Genomic DNA, 23,164 nt, shown 5'->3' on the forward strand with positions numbered 1-23,164 from the left:
TCTTTACTTTAAAAATGACTTGAAAGAACAAAACCTTTCCCCACCTATAATTGCACTCGCTGCAATCAGGATTCAACACAGCGTCACACCCTTCACTAAAAACTGAAAATAACTGAATATCTCTGGGCATTTGGTAACATGGTGCCTTTGAACATGGCCGCTTCACAAAGCAGCTTCAGTGACACAATTAAAAGGAATGCTTCAAGACAAATCGCAAGGTAAATTATTACAGCAAGAAATTTTGTTCTTCAACAAGGTCAGCATCTGAGAATTAAAAAAAATGTACCGCTTAAGCACCTTTCATGTACAAGACCATTCTACAGGTAACATACACGTGTATAACACTTTAGACAGAAATCTAAGCAGCAGTAGCTTAAAGTGTGAACTGCAAATGCATCTTGTTGTTGGTTCAATCCAATTTTCTGATCTGATATGTTTTAAAACCGGGGTGAAGCACAAAAGCTGCAACTGTCTTGGTATTTTTCCCCATGGTATAAAAGCAACGATAACCAACATGAGTATTTATCTGATGTTTTCAGCTATTTCCACTTATCTTCACACTGCTGATTGAAAGACAGTCAACCATTACTTTTGCTTGTGCTAACAAATGAACAACATACCAGTTTCAGCATCAGAGTTCTGTGTATCTGCATAAAAAAGGTGTGATTGTGGGTAATGAACTGCTTATTAATAGTAAGTGTAAACTAACCTTTACTTAGGTAAACTTCAGATTTTAGTGGATGCAGCATGTCATGCATCCCTATTTGTTGTTCTGCATCAATGCTGAAAACTATCCTGGCTGACTATCCTTTGTTTTACCTATGTAACATCTGACTGTAATAATCAGCTAATTATTTACTGAAAAATAGGCCAAAAAAAGCAACAAAAAGATTTCTGTTCTGCCCCCCACCCCCCTTTTCCAGTCAGTGTGCCTTCCTGTCCTCCTCATCAAAACCCCAGACCTGCACATTCATAACTAAGTATAATTTTTTCCTACCAACCTGTCAACTACATGGTTAGAGAAGAGTCCAGCTCTAAAAATTTTTATTTCAGAACCTGTTTATAATTTCCTTTGACCACATGTCTCCTAAAAGATAAGTCTGCTTATCCAACATCAGCACAGCACCAACGATTTAGACGAAACACCCCCTTGTTTAATCTTGACACTCGCTAGATATCAGAACTTGATACTTCTTTCTCCCTTCTTAGCAGATGCTGAACAATAAACAAACAACAAGAGAAACAGTTGTGACAGAAAAGTTGATCAGCTGATCACTGACAGCTGTCATGATTCATGAAGCAACTGGAGAGGGAAGGTGAGAGGAAGCAGCAAAGTTTGTGTAAAACACCAGAAGTTTAAAATAGATGAAGAAGTAATACAGAAGAAAAAGTGTGTGTGTGGGTTGTGTCAGAACATCCACATCACCTGCTAAAATGACGCTGATGCCAGGAAAGCTGTTTGTAAGCTTAGCTGCTGACAATGATAAAAGCACTGAATCACACTCACACATTGTATCCACAATTTATTAGGAATTTCTTTTTTTTTTCTTTCTTTCTTTCGTTCTTTTTTTTTTTTTTTTTTTTTTTCAAATATTCACTAATTTTGAATTTGATGTCTGTAACACAAAGGGGGGACAAAGGAAAAATGGACTGGGAAAGTTGAATGCTCAAAGAACATGTGCATGGAACATTCCACTGGTGAACAGGTTATTTGTAACAGGTGAGTATTATTAGACATGTAAGGAGCATTCCTAAAAGCTCCAGCTGTTCACAAGCAAAAATTTGGTGAGGCTCATTACTTTGTGGGCAATCGCTTGAGAAGAAAGAAAGAAAGAAAGGAAGACATAGAAAGAACTGAAATCTAATCTTTTCAAGTAATCTGTGAAATAACAGTATATCAGTATATCAATTTATTATTTTTGTCTGGTAAAAGCCTTAGCAGTGCATTGTGTTGCTTAAAAGCTGTCATCAATGCTCAATAAATTCATGATGTTACAAAAGCCAATGAATAATCATGTTAAAAACTGTGATCTCAATATCAATAAAAAATAATTGTGATTATGATTTTTGCCATATATTTTGCCCTAGATAGATGGATAGGTGAGAGAGAGATAGGTGTCTGGTAAGAACGTAGAAAAGCAATTAGCTATTCCTCTTAATGTGGCTGAAAAACAGGAATAATGGTTTAAAACATTTTTGCCTTTCAGCAAGTTGAAGCTGGTTAAGAACTACCTAAGATCAACAATGGGCCAGGAGAGCCTGAACAGCCTCGCTGTGGATGTCAATTGAAAGCCATTTAACCAAGCAATTTGACTTTGCAGACCTTATTTGTGACTTTGCAAACAAAAAGACCCGTCAGTGGGCATTTACTGGGATGTAAATTGCATATTTATTACATCTTGTGTCAGCAAGGCTTTATTTCTTTTTCTGCAAGCTGAAGAACAATTTGACAGTTGACTTTTTTTTATATTATCGCAGGCGCTATATTTATAAGATGACACAGGCCTTTAAAACCAGTCACAACTTCTTTTTTTTGTTCCACATTTTTCTGTTAATTTCTACTGTTTGTTTTCAATACAAATATAATTTAGCTTATTTGATTGGATCCTGAGTGTGCAGTTATCTCCTGTTCTCGAATAAATGTTTTTAAATCAAAATTTGCACGAGTGTCATGGATCCAAACAAACCAGATGTAGCCTAATGTTTTAGGTATTTGAGCATAAGGCCAAGTACATCTATTCAGATGATGAAATAAGCACTCATCAATATAATTTGATATGATTGTAGCTTAAAATGCTTTTTTATTTTAAATGCATACCCTTCTTTTTTATATGCTCACGTGCCTTGCGCACTGGCATTGATAGGGGCCCACTGACACTGAGATTGTACAGGGCCCAAAATGTGGTGCAACGCCCCTGGTCACCACTCATTTTCCTTACTCTTTAACAGGAAATCAGGAAATCATAATATTTGCTTTGCCATAGAAGTAACAGATTTAAATGACTTTTAAAGAAAACTGTCTTGGAGTTTTTTGTGACATTGAATCAAAACGTTGTCTGTCTGGCTCTCAGGAGTGCACCTCCCAGCTCCAAGTTCTTCTCAGTGAAATGCACTCCCAGTGTTCAGTACAGCATTACCCCCCCGGCTCAAGAGACATCCCATCTCTCTCCCATCCCTCTTAAGGGAAATTCAGTCCTCATCAGCATGAGGCATGCCAGTCAACATGAAAATGATAGCAAGGTAAGTCAGACAGAAGTTCGTGATGTCTCTCTGATTTGAGCGTTTTCTGAGCTATGATGAAACATAAACAGCCGCACCAGATGAGACATTTACAAGATGTGCACTCAGGATTCACATGAAACTGATGATTTGTTTTCTTTCAGATGAGGTCATGAGTAATTGTCTGTTTCTGGAATAAGTGCTGTGATTTCCCTGGATTTATGAAAAAAAAAAAGTATTTATTGTAATGTAATGTAATGTAATGTAAAATATTGTAATGAAAGAAAGTTTTTAATGTCTGCACATCAGCAACTTGCTTTTCTCCTACCAGCTGTCTGTTTGCTACTATGGAGAGAAGAAAGAGTCTTTAGGGACAGCAGTCCTGCACCTGACGGCTGTTGGTAAGATCATTTAAAGGAAATGAAAATATGATAATAATAGATAAGTGATGTCAGTGACAACTTGTTAATATGGTACTGTTGCTTCAGATGAAATTACATTTATATTCAGAGGATTAATGGTTTACATTATAACATGTAAACTTGATTTTTATCTGAATGGGATATTTTAGACAGTTGATTCAGGCTAATTTTGATAGAAAACCACAAATAATTAACCATAAATAATCAATAAAAATGTTAATAAATAATTAATTAATAAATAAGTAGTAAAATATGGAATAATAATATGGGCCCTGCGATGGACTGGCGAACTGTCCAGGGTGTACCCTGCCTGTCGCCCAAATCCAGCTGGGATAGGCTCCAGCTTCCCTGCAACCCTGAATTAGATTAAGCGGTTCAGAAAATGGATGAATGAATGAATGAATATGCTAATGAAAAATGTGATGAAGACATGTCGGTCTCTCAGAGATCTCCCTGGATGTGGACGCTGACAGAGACGGCATTGTGGAGGAAAACAACCCCAACAAGGTGATCCAAATGTTCAGTTTCACATCAAATGGAGGAAAAAGGTTAAGTCTTTTATAAAAAAAAAAAAAAAGACTGAACCAGGAAAAACTTTGCATTTATTTTATATATCAAGTGAAAAGCTGCTCTCTGATTGTCTGCTTGCCACGTATAATCAGATCTCTGTGTATGAGCTCCAGCAGGCAGCAGCAATCACACTTATCAGTATTCTAACATTTCATCTATTACAGATTAGACACAAATGTCTGGCTTCATACATTTCCTACTTCTTCAAAGAATATTAGATAAAAATATGTAAATCGTTTCATAAAATTATTGCTTAAATGTTTTCAGCGACCTTGTGATCTCATCAGTTCAAAGTGTTTTGAAAATCTTTTAGGGATGTTGGGAATGGGGTCCCAGTGGACATGGAGCTATCCTCTTAGTTAACTGTGACTCAGAGACCAAAAAGGAAAAGCCAGACAGCGAGTTGGACAACCTCTCCACAGTATCTGGTAAATCAGTTGATGTCACATGATGTGTCATGTATGTAATTAGTGTCTTGGATAAAATTTCACATCTATGGGCGTGACTTTTTGTGGATTTGCAGATCTCAAGGACATGTCACCCATGGTGCTTCGGACCAGAGGCCCTGCACGACTCCCAGATGGCTACAAACTTACCATGCACATCTCTCAGGGTGATGCAGAAAGCGTTCGAGTCTTTAGATCCGGATCACCTGAAAAGCTGAATAACACCCTGCGTGAGTGAGAATAAAAACTGTTAAAGCCAATAATCGGATTGTGCAATGTATATGTAATTCAGCTTTTAGTGATGTACTTTACTTAAAACCCATAACACGAATATACTAATTTTTCCGATTGAGCTGCTGACAACTGTAAAATTCTTAATTTAGCAGAGAAAATCCTCAGCAACTTTGTGAAGGACTACCCGCTGGTGCTGAGCAGTGAGGTTCTGTCCCAGGAAGTGCCTTACCTTGGCGGTGTAGCAGAGATGAAGTTTTATGTGGAGGGCCTCAGGTTTCCTGACAAAGACTTTGATGGACTCATCAGCATCAACCTCAGCCTGTTAGAACCCATTTCTGCTGTAAGACCTGCATTATAACATCCACAGTTTAATGCATATCTATTTAATATATTAATCATTTATTGTTGTTGTAATTTTTGATTGATTTTTATCAACATAAAACATATAAATACAACTCAGGTCAACAGAAATCTCAACATTGATTACATTTGAGGATATTCTGCAACACAAATGACAAGCCTTTTCTGGTGAATTTATTAAGAGGTCCCGACAAATCTTGCATTTTCTAACGATTGACTCAAAGGGCTTTACTGTGTAGGAGCATTAATGGTTCAGTCAGGTATGTTGAGCCTTGAATCGGGGATTTTTTTTTCTCTCACAACCTTGATTGTCGTTTAGCTTATCTAGATCACTGTAAATACTTGATGAGAATCACTTCTGATCACCATGAAAAAAGGAACTTTTTTGTGAAGAATTTAATCAAACTAAAACTTTGTGCACATGGGCTCTCTCCAGGTAACTTCATCCCACTGTCTAAACAGACATTCATGTAAGGGTATTTATTGCACACTGTGTCCTGCCTGCAAATTGCTGGTATAGGCTTTTATCGTATAGAAACTCTTCACCTAACCTTAGTATTTAGGTAACATCGAAACAAGTGCCGTACATATCTATATTTTTTAAACTTGTGTCCAAGACTCAGAGGATTTACACAATATTTTGTGTGAGACAAGGATTCAAATGTTTTATTTTTTTAATGAAAGCACATATAAACTCGAGGTGAAAATCTTAAATTATAAAACAACACTATTGTACCTATTGTCTTTGATTCTAATTTTAAGTTTTGCCATTGACTGACTGATCAAATCAAAGTCAGCATGGCTGCGTTAAACCTGCTTCATAGTCTAGACCTCATATTAACACAAAACTTTCTGTTTTAAAGACCAGAACAATGAAACATTAAATTGAATTCTTTATGAAAATGACGGAAATAAATTTTCGAAGTTCAGTTACTTAAGAATATAGATGTTTATATGGTCGCGTTGTATTTCAAAAGAAAGAGTAAAAAAGTTTTTACTAATCTACTTCTGTATTTTCTTTTTACAGGGCCTTCCTGAGACACCCATTTTCACTGACAAAGTTGTCTTCAGAGTGGCTCCGTGGATCATGACACCCAACACCCTTCAGCCTGTGGAGGTGTTTGTGTGCAAGTAAGAATGAACGACAGTAATTAATAATAAATACTGAAAGCAAATTCCCCACAACATTAACCCATCCTTTAAGAAAAGCCGCTCAAAAAAAAAAAAAGTGCTTTGGTAGAATTTGACAAATGAATTTACATTCAATACACGACAGAACTGCACATTTACCTGCGATTTCAGGGTGTCTGATAATCATCAGTTCCTGCATGAAATGGAGAACTTTGTGGCAATGTGTGGGTACAAACTGAGGATTTGTGAAGGGAAGATATACAGAGAAGATCGTTGGATTCAGGTAGAAAATGTTTAAAAGCATCAGATTCATTAAGATTACAATTTCACTTTTCTTACATTGTTTAGTTTCTTGTTTCTTTATGGATCATAAACTTTCACTTGCACTGCTTTTAAACACCTGATTTGAATGCATTTGCATGAATTCAATAGATTATTAATTTTAACATACCAAACTCAAACCAAATCAGCAGATTTTGTTCATCTGGAAAAACCTCTGACTCCTGATGGTTTGATTATAATGCTGTTGATGAAGAAATATGACATGAGGCGAGCATGAATGTAACTGATGTTATGTAATTTTCAGGATGAAGTTGAATTTGGTTACATTGATTCACCTCATCATTGGTTTCCTGTTGTTCTGGATTCACCAAGAAATGGAGGTCTCAAGAATTTTCCATACAAGGAGCTGCTGGTGAGAGAAATACTTCTGGAAACACTCAAGATGTTATGGGAGCATATGTTGTTTGATTTTGATCCCGGAAGTGTTTTTCACCCACACATCCACATTTTCACAGCTGGTTTCCCACTGGTTCAAGTTTAGGTTCAGCAGCATCGTGTTCCCAAAGAATAAGGTCACCTGACAACCTGAACGTACTGAACGAGCAGGTTATACCATCTTTCCATATTCCAGAATGACAATTCCAGGATTCATGGGGCTCATATAGTAAAAGATATACTCATGGAGTATGAGACATCATTTTCACACACATGGACTGGCCAGCACAGAGCCCAGACTTGAACCTCTGGCCTTCTAGGAGACCGTAGCAGTGAGAAAAAGTTGTTCAGTTGATTGCTGGCAGTTGTGTCATTATTTAAAGAGCAGCAGGGGAGAGAAGAGTTGGAGAAAAGGCAGCATGGCAGAGACGGAATAGGTATAATTTGTGCACAACTGCAGAAAATAAAAGAACAAAGATGGAACTGTGTTGTTTTGGGTTTACATAGTTTATCGTTCTACAGGTACTCCCAAAGATTGTCTGCTTTTTTATCATATGGATACCTCAATGTATTTTTTATAAGTTTCTTTACAGGCGTTATAGCTAGGTGTCTGTTTTTTTCTATTTGGGTTTGACTATACATTTGTTTATATTTATTTTCTTTATATATTTGTTTCCTTTTTCCTCTTGTCACTCACTCCTTCTCACTTCTATTTATTCTGCTTTTATGTGTTTCGTCACATCCGGCATACGATATAAAAACAGGTAAGAAATGAAGAATAAGATTAAAGAATCAAGGGAAGCCTTATCTACACAATTTTTTTTTTTATTTTGCATGAAAATGCAGATTTGTTGAGCACAGTTCAACAACAACATTGTACTGTCATGATACTAGATAGGAGATAGTTAAACTGTTGGGGAAAATGAGAATAAGTAGTATTTGTCATTGCTTGATTGTTTACAGGACATCTTGAACTAAATTTGTGTCCTCAGGGCCCTGACTTTGGATATGTAACAAGGGTTGCAAAGAGAAAAGATGTGAGTGGTCTGGACTCGTTCGGTAATCTGGAGGTCAGTCCTCCTGTCACTGTGAACGGAAAACATTTCCCTCTGGGTCGGATCATCGTGGGTGTTGCCTTTCCTACGTAAGTAACAGATCAGATTAGTCCCTATTTTATGGAGAGTAGTATAAGGGCTGATATATATGTGTGTGTATATATATCAGCTCTTATATATGTATATATATATATATGTATATATATATATATATATATATATATATATATATATATATATATATATATATATATATATATATATATATATTTCTTGATGAAGCAACAAAAAGACATGATTTGTGCACATAATTTCTTTTTCTATTTATAAGGGCAACGAAAGGACGAAACATGACTAAAGTAATTCAAGACTTCCTGTGGGCCCAGAAGGTTCAGGAGCCCATTGCCTTATTTTCTGACTGGCTCCTTGTTGGCCACGTGGATGAATTCATGACTTTTGTCCCTGCAATAGACAGAAAGGTAAAAATTTTATTTCATCCAAAAGATGCAACTGTAGACGTGGGTGAGTGATACATTTAAAGCAAACACAGCATACAGTGTCATCTGGACCTCTGTGCACAACCAGAGCAGCTCTGATGTGTCTTGTCATCAATCTATACGTGTGTGAATCTCTGCTGTAGGATAGAACTAAATGGTTCTTAATGATTTTCCAATGTAGAACGCATTCACAGAGAGAGATGTTTTACTCAATTTGCTTTAATTCTTGACAGGGACAGAGCATGTTAAAATAAGAAAACCTAAGCAAACATGTAAAATTTATCCTTATGGTGAGTTTTCATTAGTTATAGCAGGTTTGTCTTACAAAGGCTGCCTGTATGTGTGACATGTTATTCCATACCCTCTCATTTAAAAAGCAACGTCAGCACTCATGTGACTTGACAGTCGTGACTGTAGAGGCCAACAGATCAGTTTCAATCAGCTTTTTTTTTTTTTTTAGTAGTTTTCTTAATTAAACTGCCATACAGATGTACTCACTGTGGGATTTTGTCTCCTGATCAGAGATCACCATTGTTATACATTGCCTCTTTTGTTCCTGGTCACAGGGGTTCCGTCTGCTGATGGCCAGCCCAGATGCAGGCTTCAAACTATTTAGAGGCTTACAGAAGAACGGACATGGAAAAGCCAAACTGTTTGAGGGTAAAGAAGGCTATATGTTCAAGAGACATTCAATAACTAATAGTTCTAATAATTGTGTCCAATGCTTCCACAAGGTCTGAAAGGCAAAGAACCAGTGACAGTGGATGAAATACTAAAAGATGAAAGTCTCCAGACTGAAAATAACTATGTGCAGGTGAGTAGGATTGTTACTGACATACATTACTTTTATATTCTGTTCTAGGTTTGTAACTTTAGACCAAAAAAAAAAAAAAAAAATCACTTCTCTGTATGTACCTTGGTTTTAAAGTATAATGTCTCTCAGTGGACTGGCGACCTGTCCAGGGTGTATTCTGCCTCTTTCCTGCTAATGCTGACACAGGCTCCTGCTTTCCACTAAAGTAGAAGAAGCAGCATAGAAAGTTATCTTAAGATAAATAAATAACAAGTTCAGTTAGGATTTAAATCTTAACCTCATGATGTCTTCTCTCCCAACAGCTGGTAGTGTGTCTTTCAGCCACAGATTTTCCATTTCTAGATTTTATTATTCCAAAATTTCTTTCATTTAATTATATTTATTGTTTTTGTTATTACAATCCTCCACATTGATCCAAATTCATTCCATGCCTTAAGATCAAAATGGTTAAAAGATACATACTTGCTTACAGATTTTCCTCTGCTGCCATTGAGCTATATTCACACCATGCCTTTTAGTACTGAAGTTTGCACTTTGCTGTAACACAACTGGGAAATCTGAGATTTCACAAGTGAACTGTGACTCAGGTTTTGTGATCATTTTCGTGAACATTGTTTTGACATTTCACAACTGAACCATTCTTAAAGACATTGAGCTTTATGTGTGACTCATATTTTGTGATAAGTTTTGTGGCCATTTTTGTCACCATCTGTTTCTCAGAGCTGCATCGACTGGAACAGGGATGTACTAAAGAGAGAGCTTGGACTGGATGATGATGATATCATTGACCTGCCAATCCTCTTCAAGTTGAAGGAGCAGAAAGAGGAGTATAGAGCAGTGGCATACTACCCTGACATGGTAGGTTCAGAGTTATATCTCAGATTTAGCCATAGTTAGCTTTTTTTTAAAAACTTATCTAAGACATATTGAAGCTCTCAAGGTTCACATATAAAACATACAAAACATGAGAAAAACGAGAACTTGTGTCACTTCTGCTTGTCAAATCTGATTCCAGGTGAACATGATCGTCTTGGGGAAAAACCTCGGCATCCCGAAGCCATTTGGCCCCAAGGTTAATGGACGATGTGCCCTTGAGGCTGAGATGTGTTCCCTGATGGAGGGTCTGGGCCTTTGCTGCACATTCATTGACGACTTTGCCTCATATCACGTAAATTATGGAGAGGTGCACTGTGGCTCCAACGTCCGCAGGGAAGCGTTCAACTTTAAGTGGTGGAATCTGGAGTTTTGAACAGAAACTAACAGGGTTGAACAGAAACTAACAGGGTTTCTTGTGGTAATTCTTAAAACTTAAATGAAACAAAGAACTGATCATTCCAGAAAATAACAGCTACACCAAAATGTCCAATCTGTGTATGTGAAAGTTGCAGCAAAATTTGCAGTCAACAAAACGGAAGCATTAGATGCTTCATCCTTCCTGCAACTTTTTCGCAGTAAAATCAACCCTTTATCTCAGCACTTGGACATTTCACATTCAAAGGTGACGTGTCAGCAAATTTAGCAGCATCTCACCATAACTTTGACATGTAAAGACAGTGCACAGTAATTACTTAATCTAGATAAGTTACATTTACATTTTCCCCTGAAAAAAAAAAACAAAAAAAACCAAACTTCTACAACCTTGCAATTTGGAATTGATAAAGTATATAGTATTTAATTCAATTTTATATTAAAAAAAGGCTAAAAATTGAATTTAAATGGAGGTGGTTGTATAATTATGATACATTAGGATGATCATTATCAAATATAAACACACTTTTAGAATAGTTTTGAAAGATTTACTTCTGGCTTTTCAGTGCTTAAATGGTCTCAGAAAGATATCTTCATATCTTTCTGAGCTTCTGCACCATCACCTTCCTGTCAGTGCTCAGAGACCTGGAGACCAGATGCTTCTAGTGATCCTTCGACTTCTGACTCATGGAGACAGAGCCTTTCCTACAGCACCCCACAAACTCTGGAATAGTCTACCTTTTTTCTGTGCAGTCTGCTAGGACTTTGTGGTTTTCAGGTTCTTTTAATCACTCAAATTTTACGTTGGCATTTAACTCCGGTAAGCAGGACCACTAGGCCTTTTCTGTCCTGATTGTCTATTTTGTTTACCCATACCTTGTGGTATGTGAAAGTGCTCTATAAATAAAGTTTTGATTGATTGATTGATTAATTGATTGATAAACAGAAACTGAAATGCAATTCATGAAAATCTTAAAGATTATAACTAAAATTAAGCAGATGTAGGTTTACTTAACTGTAAAAAGCCTTACAAAATCTATGTGTTCACACTCACATGTTGTTTTATTCTATCTTTTTACAATAAATGCTTTGTTGTAATGTCAATGTTGTTTGGATCTTTAAAAAAATGGTTATTTAAAAGGGACAACACTGAATTATATTCTAATGTAAAATTCAATTCAACTAAAAGCTACTGTATTATCTGAATATTTACATTAATGATTAAGTAAGCAATAATTAACTCTGGGCTGGATCTTGTTGTGCATTTTCGTCTTTCTTAAACATTTTTGAGGGCTTCATTTACAAATTAAGTTAAAAAACTACAACAAACAAGAACCAAAACATTCAGTGGACAATAACAGAAATACAATCACCAGAGTCACGCACACAGAAGATTTGCTCCTAGTGTTGAAGAGGATCTTGGCCATTGGCATATAGTGCAAGCATAAACAGATGAACCTCTCATATAATGTGAGATGACTATACAATATATACAACTACACAAGAGGGCAGACTTTATCTAAGCAAGCATTTTCAGGTTTGCAAAAGACAAGTTTGAAGTTTTGTTTTCTCCAAAAATCACTTTGGATTAATGTTACACTTTTGTCAAGCTATGAAAACAAATTCTCCTTTATCTTATGGGCCTTGGTGCAAACAACAAAATAATTATAAAAAAAAAAAAACTGATGTAATGCAGTTTGCATTGTCCAGAGTCTGAAACTTATGTCATAAAACTTATTGACATAAAAAATCCATCATTAAATAACTTGACAATAAAAGTTGTTTCAGGCAATTTAATGAAAGTGTGTTTATGTTTAGTTGTTCTCTTTAAACTTGGAATAAAATTAAATAAATAAATAAATAAATAAATAAATCTGAAAAGAAGAAACAACTCAGCTTTACCATTCACAGCAGAACAAATTTTTTAAAAAATCCCTTCCTATTAATTAAGATTGAGGCAGTCTTTTAGCCTTACATTTAAAGGATGGCCGCAAGATGACCTATTTGATATATAATAAGTCACTCATAGGGGTTGCGAACACCAGTATATGTTGTCTAGGGATCCTGGCTCCAAAAGTTTGGGAACCAGTGCTTTAAATAATCTAAACAGCTAATAGTGTAATAAGGATGCATGATTTTGGCTGGATACAAATTTCTCATCTTATCAACCTTTTTAACAACCAGAGCCCTCCCACCACAAGCTCTGTGGTTGCTGCAATGGAGGCATCCAAGAAAACAGACATGCTACCCCAGAAGAGATGTTTTTACCATAAGAAAAGCAAACTGTCCTTTCCATAATTCCCAGTGTATCTCATTATCTTTATCACTATGTGCTTCCTGTAAGGAAACTAAATTTAGTATTTTCTGTAAAACAAGAAAGAAAGAAAGACCAACATGAATTAATGACAGATCCTGATTTAATGCAGATGTTATGCAGAACTTTTTGTCCAGCATGGTTCAGACCTATTTGGCATTACCCTGTTGTCAGAAGCCCAAAACCTGTAGTTCAGACTTTACAAGTCTGTCATCATGATGGCAGGACTTAATGTGGGGTCCAGTGCCGTGTGGCTTCATCCTCACACAGGTATAGGTACACTGAAAAGGGTGCATGGATCAGGTCCGACATAGTGGAAAGAGTACGCAGTCACCAGCAAAGCTAGATTACAGATTTTCTTTGTGTCTGATGTACATCTTGCACCTTTCTCTCCATATACAGGGAAATTGTTATCAAATGTTGATACATTGTGATGGTTATTGCTGAACAATGCTAAATATCCACTGGGGCTGAAATAGAATTGGCTTTCATAGAAATATCTTAAACTCCACAGACAGGGTCCACATGACAAGGCCAAGGGGACACTTGCTTCTTTTACTAAAAAGTACTTATTAACCAGGTTATCTTTTTAAAACAGTGGCCTTGTGATTTTCCTAAAGTAGTTGCAGAGTAATTATCTACATTTAATCAAGCAGTACAAGACATGTGTGTCAGGTTAATTGATCACTTCTCATATGTAAGTCGCTTTGGATAAAAGCATCAAAAAGGACCAAATGACTGTCGAATAGAATAGAATGACTGATCAATAATTCCTGGACTGAACCTGGTGTGCATCTTTATCTTTAATAATCATTTTTGTTGGCTTCATTTACAAAAAAATGAAAAGCAATATTTACAAACAAGTATTTTGAACAAGGGTTAAAGCAAACGTTTGAAAAAAAAAAAACAAACAAAAAAACAAAACAAAACAGAAATACAATCATTTGAATCAAGCACATAGAAGATCTGCTCCCAGTGTTGAAGTGGCTCTTGGCCACTGGTATACAGTACAAGCACAAATAGATGAACGGTACCACATAACAGTGTGCAATAATAATACAAAGCCACAAGAGGGCAGACTTAATCTATGCCAGCATTTTCATGTCCCAGCATCACAGTTTGAAGTCATTTATTTTTATTTAAAAGACAGTAACACTTTTGTGCTAATGTGACCTAATAAGTTTCAATTTATTTATCTGTGTTAAAATTCACTGTAGGGTTTTTGCATTGGGTCTATGGTCTAACATTTGATACTACACATCATGTGCTTCCTAGACAATAAAAAAAAAAGAAAAAAAAAAAGAGAAATTATTGAAAACAAGTCCATGTATCAGTTTTAGCCTTTATAATAAACTTTAAAACACAAAAGAACCCAAAACCTTTTCTACCCTGTAAAGGTGCACTCACTGCAATCGCAGTAAAGACTTGATAAGAGTATCACCGTTGACAGCCGCAGAAATGTTCAAATAAATCTATTTCTGCTTTTTTACATTCAAGCTATGTGGCAACACAACGCCTTTATAAACATGACCTCCTCTCAAAGCAGCTTCAGTAACACGATCAGAAAGGCAACTTCAAGACAAGTCACAGTGTAAATCATTAATCCACAAATCATGTTTTTCAAAAAGGTCAGCATCAGGAATAACTAATAATGTAGTGCTTACGTATGTCACGTACATATTTTACGCTTTAGAAATAAAGTAGTCAGGACATTTGTCTCACTATCAGCGGTGTGCACTGTATTTGGTGATGTTTGCTGGTTCTCAATAAAAAACACAGATCATAGAGACAACACTTCTATGTCAAGCATTGCACCGGTGTGCAGAGAAGAGGATTTTGCCAAGCAGATTTACACCATGCACAGCACTGTTGTATACACAGACATCAACAGGTGGTGTGTGAGACACAGCAATTGGAGGCAGAAGTCTAAACAGCAGTACCTAAAAGTGTGGACTGAGGATGCATGTTAGTTGCATCAAAACGTCTTATCTGATTATCCTCGTTACAGGAATTTCTCTGTTGTACATGTTTTTCTGGCAAATTTGACTTTTGATCCACATATGAGGAAGGACGGCTTTTTAAAGCAACCAGTAATACTATCACACCCTAACAAATCTGACATAGTTGTTAAACAACAAATATCCACCGCAAAATACCCAGAAATGAAAAGATTGTCAATAAATACATAGAACATAACCTGACAGAAAACTCACACACCTGGTACGTCAAAGTTAAACCTATATACAATGTCACAGTGGGATATGAATCTGACATTAAAAAGAAAATATCAGTAGTGCAACTGTGTACAAGCTAAACAAGCACTGACTTTTGATCAGTCTTGGCTTTTTTCCAACCACCTTTAAAAAAATCCCCCATTCACACCCTGACCTTTCAGAGAGGACTTGTAATGTTGTAGGAATTGGGTTTCAGAGCTGACTGGCCTGGAGATTGAGCAGGTGAGCAGATGCACTGTGCTAAGCCAGACATGATGATAATTAAGATGCTGCATGGGTGTGGAGGCCTGTCTCCCTTTGCCTTCACCTCTCAAGGTTTCCAGATGGAGAATGGAGTAAGGGCTAGAGGTCAGCGCATGTCCATGGAGCAGTCACGATGAGCAGCAGACCCACGATGAACATACAAGTGAGGACAAGTCAGTTTGGCTGCCACGGGCCTCTTTACTGCATCAGTTGTGGACTTCACATGCCCTTCATGGCTTGATTTTTGGCAAGAGATGCTGCTTTATGGGGACACTGAGATGAGGGAAGAAAATGGAGAGAAATACTCAATATAAAAATGAAGCGGGTAGATGAGGTTTTAAAATATGCAAAATTTAGAACATTTACAGACAGGTTTTTGTAATCTATATGCCTCACCTGCAGATGGACATGGACGTAATGATCAGAAGAGAGAGACTAACAATTCTGCATGAAAATACACACAAATATAACAGAATTGGTAAAGAAATACAACACAAGAGTAGAACACAAGACATAAAATTATTATTACATATTAAATTAATTAGTTTAACATTTTGTTTTCAGTCTATATCCTTATATTTCGCAGATACTTTGATGTGATAAAAGACTCAAAAGACAGACATTTGTTGTCTTACTGGATTAAGACAGCTTCACTTGTGTAATAGATTGCTAAAATAAAAACAAAAAAACCCAAACAAACAAACAGGGAACACATAATCCTTACAATGTAACTCAAAGTCAGTCACAGCTCTGGGATATAAATGTGTTCGGTCAGGAAGTAACACTGATTATAAATCAATTTCATCTGCTGTTGTACAACTGGAACAGACAGCAGGTGGAAATGAGAATAAATTACCAAGACACCCCGTACAAAGGAGAGGTCCTATAGCATAATCTGGGAATAAAATAAACCACATGAGGAGAGGCTCATATCTAAGGAAACCATGCTTTGGAAGTTTATTGACTTACATGTCACGTTTGAATGGTCCACAGACCATCGAGGTCAACTCTTCCTGAGAGAATGCTCTCTGCAGTGGCTGAATTATGGCAATAAATTATGGAGTTTTAAGGACCTAAAGATGATTCTAGAGAACTCTCCTTTTAGCCACAAATCTTTCACTGGAATAATTAGAGCCATGTAAACTTGGAGCTAACAAATATGTTTTCAAGATTTGTCCCACTGCAGCAGAAAGGAGGAGACTGACGGATCCTACCGCCCTCTAAACTACACAAACTGATCTAATCTCAGCTCTTCTTCCATCACAGGAAGGACAGCAAATGCTCTCCAGACCTCTCCTCTGAATAACTTTGGATCTAACAGAGACTTGTTTTAACTACATTTTAAATGTGTAAAACCTGAAAAAGGTTTTATACTCTTAAAAGTATGAGCTAATGCAGCTAATGTCTAGTAATCTCTAAAAGCAGACTTTCCTTTATTAGTACTCATTCATTTTTACAATCAAGTAAAAGATGAGATTAGAAATTAGATGAGACCAGAACAATCTAGGACATAAGGAAAGACAAATTTCTTATCTTGCTAATAACTTTTTTTTTCTTCTTTTATTTGAATAATATTCAAATATGTCTGACATTTTTAGTAACTATGCATATTTGGGAAGACAAAAACAGAGAGGTACAATGTTCAATCACTTCTGTTTATCAAGCTTTATAGCTTTGCTTTCATAATCACTTATGCATTTATTTAGTGTTTTATATGTGCATCTTCTCTATTCTTATAACTTGAACATGTTAAAAAATGGTGAAATCTGATCCAGAGTTAAGGGCATGAATAGATCAGTACATTTGTAAACAGACTGTTAAGGAAATTGGAAATCTGAGTCTGCCTCAAGGAGAAAGCTGCTCTCATTTGGTTAAAGACAGTAAATTGTGCCTTTCTGTGGGCTGCACCCACAGAGATGTAAATGACTTTGGAAGAGAGTTTTTGGAAGGAATAGTAGAGCATAAGAATGAGACATAGAAAGATAGTTTAAAACTCTGAGGAGGACTCAGAATTTAAGTTCAGGAGAATGAAAGAGAGGGAAGAAGCAGAGTTGGATTGAAAGGAAAATCCAATTTATCTTTTTTTGTCTTCATCCTTTTTTATGCTTTTGTGACTAAATTTAGCCTCCGGGATGATGTTTGTTGACTATTTTCCAACAAGTTAAGCTCCACTCCTGCGCTTCACATGGCAGATAATGCTTATCTAATAGTTAACCACTACTTTTTGTAACCATTGCAAACTCACAAGCATTCCTTTCATTTTTCTTTGTCCTTGAGGCAAAGATATATATAGTTTTTTTAAAAAAGAAAACAAACCTCTGGTGAATATTTAGGCTCTTTTTTCTTGCTATTTGATGCCAGATGACATCATCAATCTGAGCCGCATCTTTGAGAACGAGAAGCGAGAATGAAATGAAAAACAACTGCTGACCCCAACTGATGAATCACAGAGAGTGACGTGCAAACGTTTATGGACCTCCAGGAGCTGGGTAGGACACCGTTCCCCAAGCTGCACTCCTCTCTGATCAGTCCAGTCGAATGGGTCATAAGTCGGTTATTGTAGTCCAAACAAAACCTTCAGACTGTGACTAATTTCTTTTCATAAATGACAAGAGGTGATGGTGAACGAATAGTCCCTCTTAGAAATTAATTAGTCCTTATAATATAATATGAATAAATAAATAGATAATTAAATTTGAATTAAATTTACCCCTTGAACTGAAATCCTTTCTTTGTTCTTTTGAACATTAATTAATTATCACAGTTTAATTCATTAGCGTGACAGTCCTCCTCCAATTTTACACTTCTTCTCAGGAGAAAAATTGTTGTCTTATCAGGATAATGTCCAGCCTTTGTAGGGAGAATTAGCAAGTGGAGGCCTTACACACGACTGAACCTCATTTTGAATTCTCACACTCGTAGGGTCATCCTGTGATCTTAACTTTTTACTTTTATTTTGGGATTGTGACTCCATTAGTTAGTTTGGATTTCCATTTATCATTCTTATGTTATTTTGTTCTCAAACACATTTTTACCAAATATTGAATAAAGATTTTTAACTCGAATATTTCATCAATTAAAATCTAAGATATGTTTTATCAGTGTTCCCTGTATTGTTTTGAGCAATGTATCACAACACACACCATATGCAAGACTGCACAGACATTCATCCTTCTCTGAGGATGTATTCTTTTGACTTTAATAATACTCCATGTTAGTTTCTCCTCGTATCAGTTAATATCCGTAGATTTGAACCTGTGCAACTAGTCGGGCTGATAGTTGCTAGAGACAGGTTTTGAGGGAATATTATTAAATCTTACAATCAATCTGAGGTCATCATTTAAAGGGATACTGTGTGACTTTTGACCCAAACAAAAGCCTAATATGAGTCATGATGGATGATTTCTGTAGGTCAATATAAAGTGTTTGATGCATGTTGATGCTGCGAGGGGACTGGAGCAGTTTGTCTTCTGGGATCATGTGACTTGGAAAGCTTTGCTTTACAGTTTCCACTCTATGAACACAGAGTCTCTGCTTTGTGCTACTTTTTCCTCCTCTTCAAACTAAAGTTTGTCATGGATGAATGAAGTACGAAGGTGAAAACAGTGATGAGGCCAGAAACAGAAAGCGGGAAAGGGATCACTCCAGAGGAAAGACACGGGACGACCTTGGCAGAGAAACTGCCTGTTGGAGTCTGATGAAAGAACAGCGTGGATGAAAACCCATTCTCTGTTTGCCTCTGCATAATTACTTAGTTAGCTCTTTATACTATTTAATAGGAAGCACTACTGTGAAGGACCAAGGCTAACGCTTTAATAACAAGACGTTACTGACATGAGTTGTGCCAAAGTTGCTGCTTTATTTGATACTAAAACCAGTAATTTATGGTAATTTCTTTGGGGCAGTTTTTGCTTTGTGTGTGGGTGTTTTTTTTTTTTTTTTTGAGCATTACAGTTGGAGGGCTGTTTAATTTTGTGACAGTGTTGTGTGGTCTGTGGGAAGTTACAGCTTTAGCGCCTCTAGTGGCCAAAAGTTACACAGTTTCCCTTTAATTTCAGAATGTTAGGATCAAAATTATCATTTGACTTAAAGTATCACTATAGTCTTTGTCTCACCGATGAGAGCTTGTGCTCCTGCTGGGTGTGCTCCATCTTGGCCGGACTGTCTGTCCCTTTAGGCTCTGATGACTTTACTCCATCCTGTTGCTGGTGAATACGAGAAGCTGCTGGGAGAAAGGGGACATATGTGTGGCTGTCATGGATAATAAACTCACGTATACATGGCTGCCACTTGTTCAAGCTGATTGCAAAAAAAATAATGGTTTAGAGTGAACCTACAACAGAAGCTGTGCCAGATTTTGTATGAATGTTTTAATCATTGTACACTTCAGTTTATTTCAAGTAAATTTGCAAAGTTTCACAAGCTGGATGATGTCTGACTGGAATTGCATCTGAAGGGAATTCATCATTTAATGGTGCTAGAATATTTAAAGCTCAGCAAGCAGAGTGTTATTCTTGCATCTGCCTCATCTAGATTTTCCCCAGATACTCCAAAATGTGAAAGATTTGACATTTGATCTTTTGATAACTTGCCTGATTCTCATACCTTCAGGCTAGTACTTGTCCAGTAATAGGAGCCTTCTTCTCCAAAACTCACCTGGAACATTTCCTTGGCTGCATGAGCTGTCCTCTAACACAGAGCTGCATACAAAGGAGTGTCTTTTTACCGGGGTGACACAAGATACACTTTCCTGTAAGGAGAATAAATATAAAAAGGACATTTAAAAAAAACCAAAAAAAAAAACCAAAACAATTTAAAACAAGGTAGCAAATACACAACCTCAGCTTTATTTTAGGACTGTTTGAGCATAGAGTTGATTCTCTTTTCAGATGCAAGTAAAATAAATTGGATAAGCACAAATAATTTGCATTACTATAAAATACATTTTCTTAAACCTGCCATTAAAAATAATAAAGGGAAATCCATTAAGTCATTTCATGCCCACTATTTCATTTGTGTGAGTAAGAACGAACAGATTAATAAACCACAATTTCCCTGCAGTAAAATTAAAACAAACGCTAATGAAACCACAGTATGTTATCAGCACTTAGGATCCGTTTGCCTGCTTTTGTTTCATGGTAGTAACACTTTCATATTGTGTTATTAGTTGATCTGCATCCACCCACCAGTCCAGTGTCGTATTCCTCTTCTTCATGCTCTTCTACTACACTTGTAAAGCTGCTTGCATTGGAAGAAGAACGAGAAAGGTCCTGAGCCTCTGGGATGGAAGGTGCCCTGCAAGACATCGCCAAACTACACACCTGGGTTACTCTGAGCTTATGCAAGTCAGCCTGATCTTTGCACCATGTTTGTTTAAACAGCACAGAAAACGATTTTACAGAAATCAAATCAATCCACTAAATGTCAGATTTTCCATGCCATTGGTGCCCAAAGTTGCCAAATAAGATCTTCCAAATGAGTGTGTTTGCATTGCAATGTGAAAATCGTGGCGTTGCTCACTCAGCATCCAAAGCAAACAAAGAGGTAAGTTGAAGCAAATAAAGTCTCAATGGACGTTAACATCAGATAATGAATGAGATAATAGTCACCTGTTCTTTGTAGCAGTAAACTCTGGAGAGCTGTGATTAGAAGAGTTGTCCGATTTGTTTTCCTGTGATAAATGGCTGCTGTCTGGTGTCCTCTGGGTGCTGGGTGACACCTCTCGGCTTTAGTGGAGAGTTGGAGGAAAAGTGGACAAAAGAGGTACACTGGGTTTAATAATGAATATATGCATTCACTTAACAAAAATCTGAGTTCTAAAACCAAAATCCTGCAAAACTGCTGTCTTAGTCAAAAATTGTCTGCAGTTTTTATTCATCAAAACACTGCTGCATGCAATATAAAACACAGCCCTGTTCACAGTTGCTTAAACAGAAGATTAACATAAAATTGAGTCTTTGGGATGCAAACAACACACAGTAAGCAATCCTTTTAATCAGAATAAACCGACAACTGTAACTGCCAAAGTGCATCCTGTAATGGCTGAATTACTCATTTTAATGTCCTTCCTTCCATCTGTTGCAACACGGTTCTCTTTTCACTACCCACTCCCTTCTGATCAGCTCCGCTCTGTCCTCTCACCTCCTCTCTTGAACCTCCTGGATGTTCTCGATGCCAATGGCACTACTACGACGGGAGCTGAAGGGCCCAGATTTTTTCCTGGTTGGACTTTTTCCAGGAATGATCAAAGACTAACAGTGGGTAGGGAGAGATAAGTGAGACTCACATGTTGGGCGGGGGAAATATATCAGGTATAGCAAACATGATACACAGCACATGGCACAGGAAGCTACTGAAGGAAAAAGGCATCTACATATAAAAATATGCTGCAGAGGGCTTATGAGCTCATGGCTGCATAAATCTGGAGATAATTTAATGGCACATTTGAAATTTTGTTTTGAAATACCCTGGTCCTCTTGGCTTTAGGTAAGGATTAATTTTATATTTTAAATTCCTACTTCAGTCCCTCATATAATGTCCTGAAGTTATGAGTAAAAAAAGTTAAGAGAATTCCAATGGAAATTCTGGTTTGAGATGAAGAGGGAGCCTGTTTACAAATTCCTTTTGTGAAATACCTTGATTTTCTTTTGCAATAGTTAGGAATAACGCATTAAAAAAAATCACTTTAAAGCCCTGAAATGTAGCTGTTCTGCCATGCAACACATGAAAAAAAATCTCCAGAAATTGACACTGTGGTAACCAAGCTATACCCCTCAGGCTATCATAGATGATTTTCTATCTTCCACAGTACGAAACACTCCATTGTTTGATAGCATAAATGGATGAAATGAATGAAACTGAAACTAAACAGAACTGAAACTCAATCAGGTTCATTACATCAAAGTACACTTACTGATATATAAATTCACACGCATGGGAAACAAAACGAAAAAAACACAGGAACTAATCACTTTCTACTCGCATAAAAAAAAAAGATAGCAGTAAAGACAATGAAAAATAAATTAACAAGAAGGGAGAATATACAAGAACCTCTTCTATTGTTCCTATCCCTATGGCACTGCCTCGGCGTCCATATTTACTGGGACTTTTCCCCGGGACAAGCAATGACTGAGCCACATGAGGCAGGGCAGGGGAAGGAGAGAGAAAGGAGATGACAGATTGAAAAAGCAAGAGAGGGGAGGAAAAGAAAAGAACACGTCATAAGATCTCATGCGCACAGCACAAAGAACTTGAACAGCAAGGCGAAAACCAGCTTAAAAAGGAGCTGGCGACATGAAATAAAAGAGAAGTATGATAAATAGGAAATAGTGGAAAAGATTGGTGTCCAACATAGGAGAGCACAGCAGGAGCTTCACCAAGGTAGCAGGCATGCTGGTAGTTTTGGCCCTGAGGGATAAAGGGTGTTTACTGATGCATTCACAGGATTGAAAAGGGCAAAAGGGGGCGACACAATCCAGACAGGTAGCTTTTATAAAAAGTGGTCAGAAATTGGGTGGATTTCAGAATCAAGCCAAGACATAGCCCTGTCTCTAAAAGAGACACAAGCAGGACTGTTTGTAGCTTGTGCCATGCATAATTCTCTAGCCACACATGCACCAAAGATTTAGCAAGCGTTGTTAGCATTAGCAAGGAGAAACAG

The 23,164-nt window shown here is 36.9% G+C and overlaps 2 protein-coding genes across 2 annotated transcripts in view; one reads left to right on the plus strand and one right to left on the minus strand.

The window, feature by feature from the left end:
- The first annotated feature begins 1,275 nt into the window (after positions 1-1,275).
- Positions 1,276-11,102, plus strand: LOC306757505 (protein-arginine deiminase type-2-like). Its single transcript, XM_079242582.1, has 17 exons — positions 1,276-1,316; positions 1,630-1,720; positions 3,072-3,240; positions 3,551-3,620; positions 4,087-4,148; positions 4,525-4,639; positions 4,735-4,887; positions 5,041-5,231; positions 6,279-6,382; positions 6,554-6,665; positions 6,969-7,076; positions 8,092-8,243; positions 8,486-8,633; positions 9,218-9,311; positions 9,386-9,465; positions 10,186-10,323; positions 10,481-11,102. Exons 1-17 carry the CDS (start codon positions 1,295-1,297, stop codon positions 10,712-10,714), a joined length of 2,043 nt encoding a protein of 680 aa, XP_079098708.1. The 5' UTR covers positions 1,276-1,294; the 3' UTR covers positions 10,715-11,102.
- Positions 11,103-15,723: 4,621 nt separating this feature from the next.
- The window catches only part of rap1gapb (RAP1 GTPase activating protein b), a gene marked incomplete at its 3' end in the record, with an annotated part of 25,905 nt that continues 18,464 nt past the window's right edge, over positions 15,724-23,164 (minus strand). Inside the window, exons 16-22 of the mRNA XM_079242029.1 lie at positions 22,555-22,632; positions 21,646-21,755; positions 21,114-21,230; positions 20,691-20,817; positions 20,161-20,254; positions 19,620-19,729; positions 15,724-15,777 (exon numbers count right to left, since the gene is read on the minus strand). Coding sequence (XP_079098155.1) covers positions 15,724-15,777; positions 19,620-19,729; positions 20,161-20,254; positions 20,691-20,817; positions 21,114-21,230; positions 21,646-21,755; positions 22,555-22,632 — 690 coding nt within the window. The remainder of the gene's footprint in view (positions 15,778-19,619; positions 19,730-20,160; positions 20,255-20,690; positions 20,818-21,113; positions 21,231-21,645; positions 21,756-22,554; positions 22,633-23,164) is intronic.

This window comes from Telmatherina bonti, assembly GCF_933228915.1.
Source record: "Telmatherina bonti genome assembly, chromosome: 6".
In the NCBI taxonomy this organism is placed as follows: Eukaryota; Metazoa; Chordata; class Actinopteri; order Atheriniformes; family Telmatherinidae; genus Telmatherina; species Telmatherina bonti.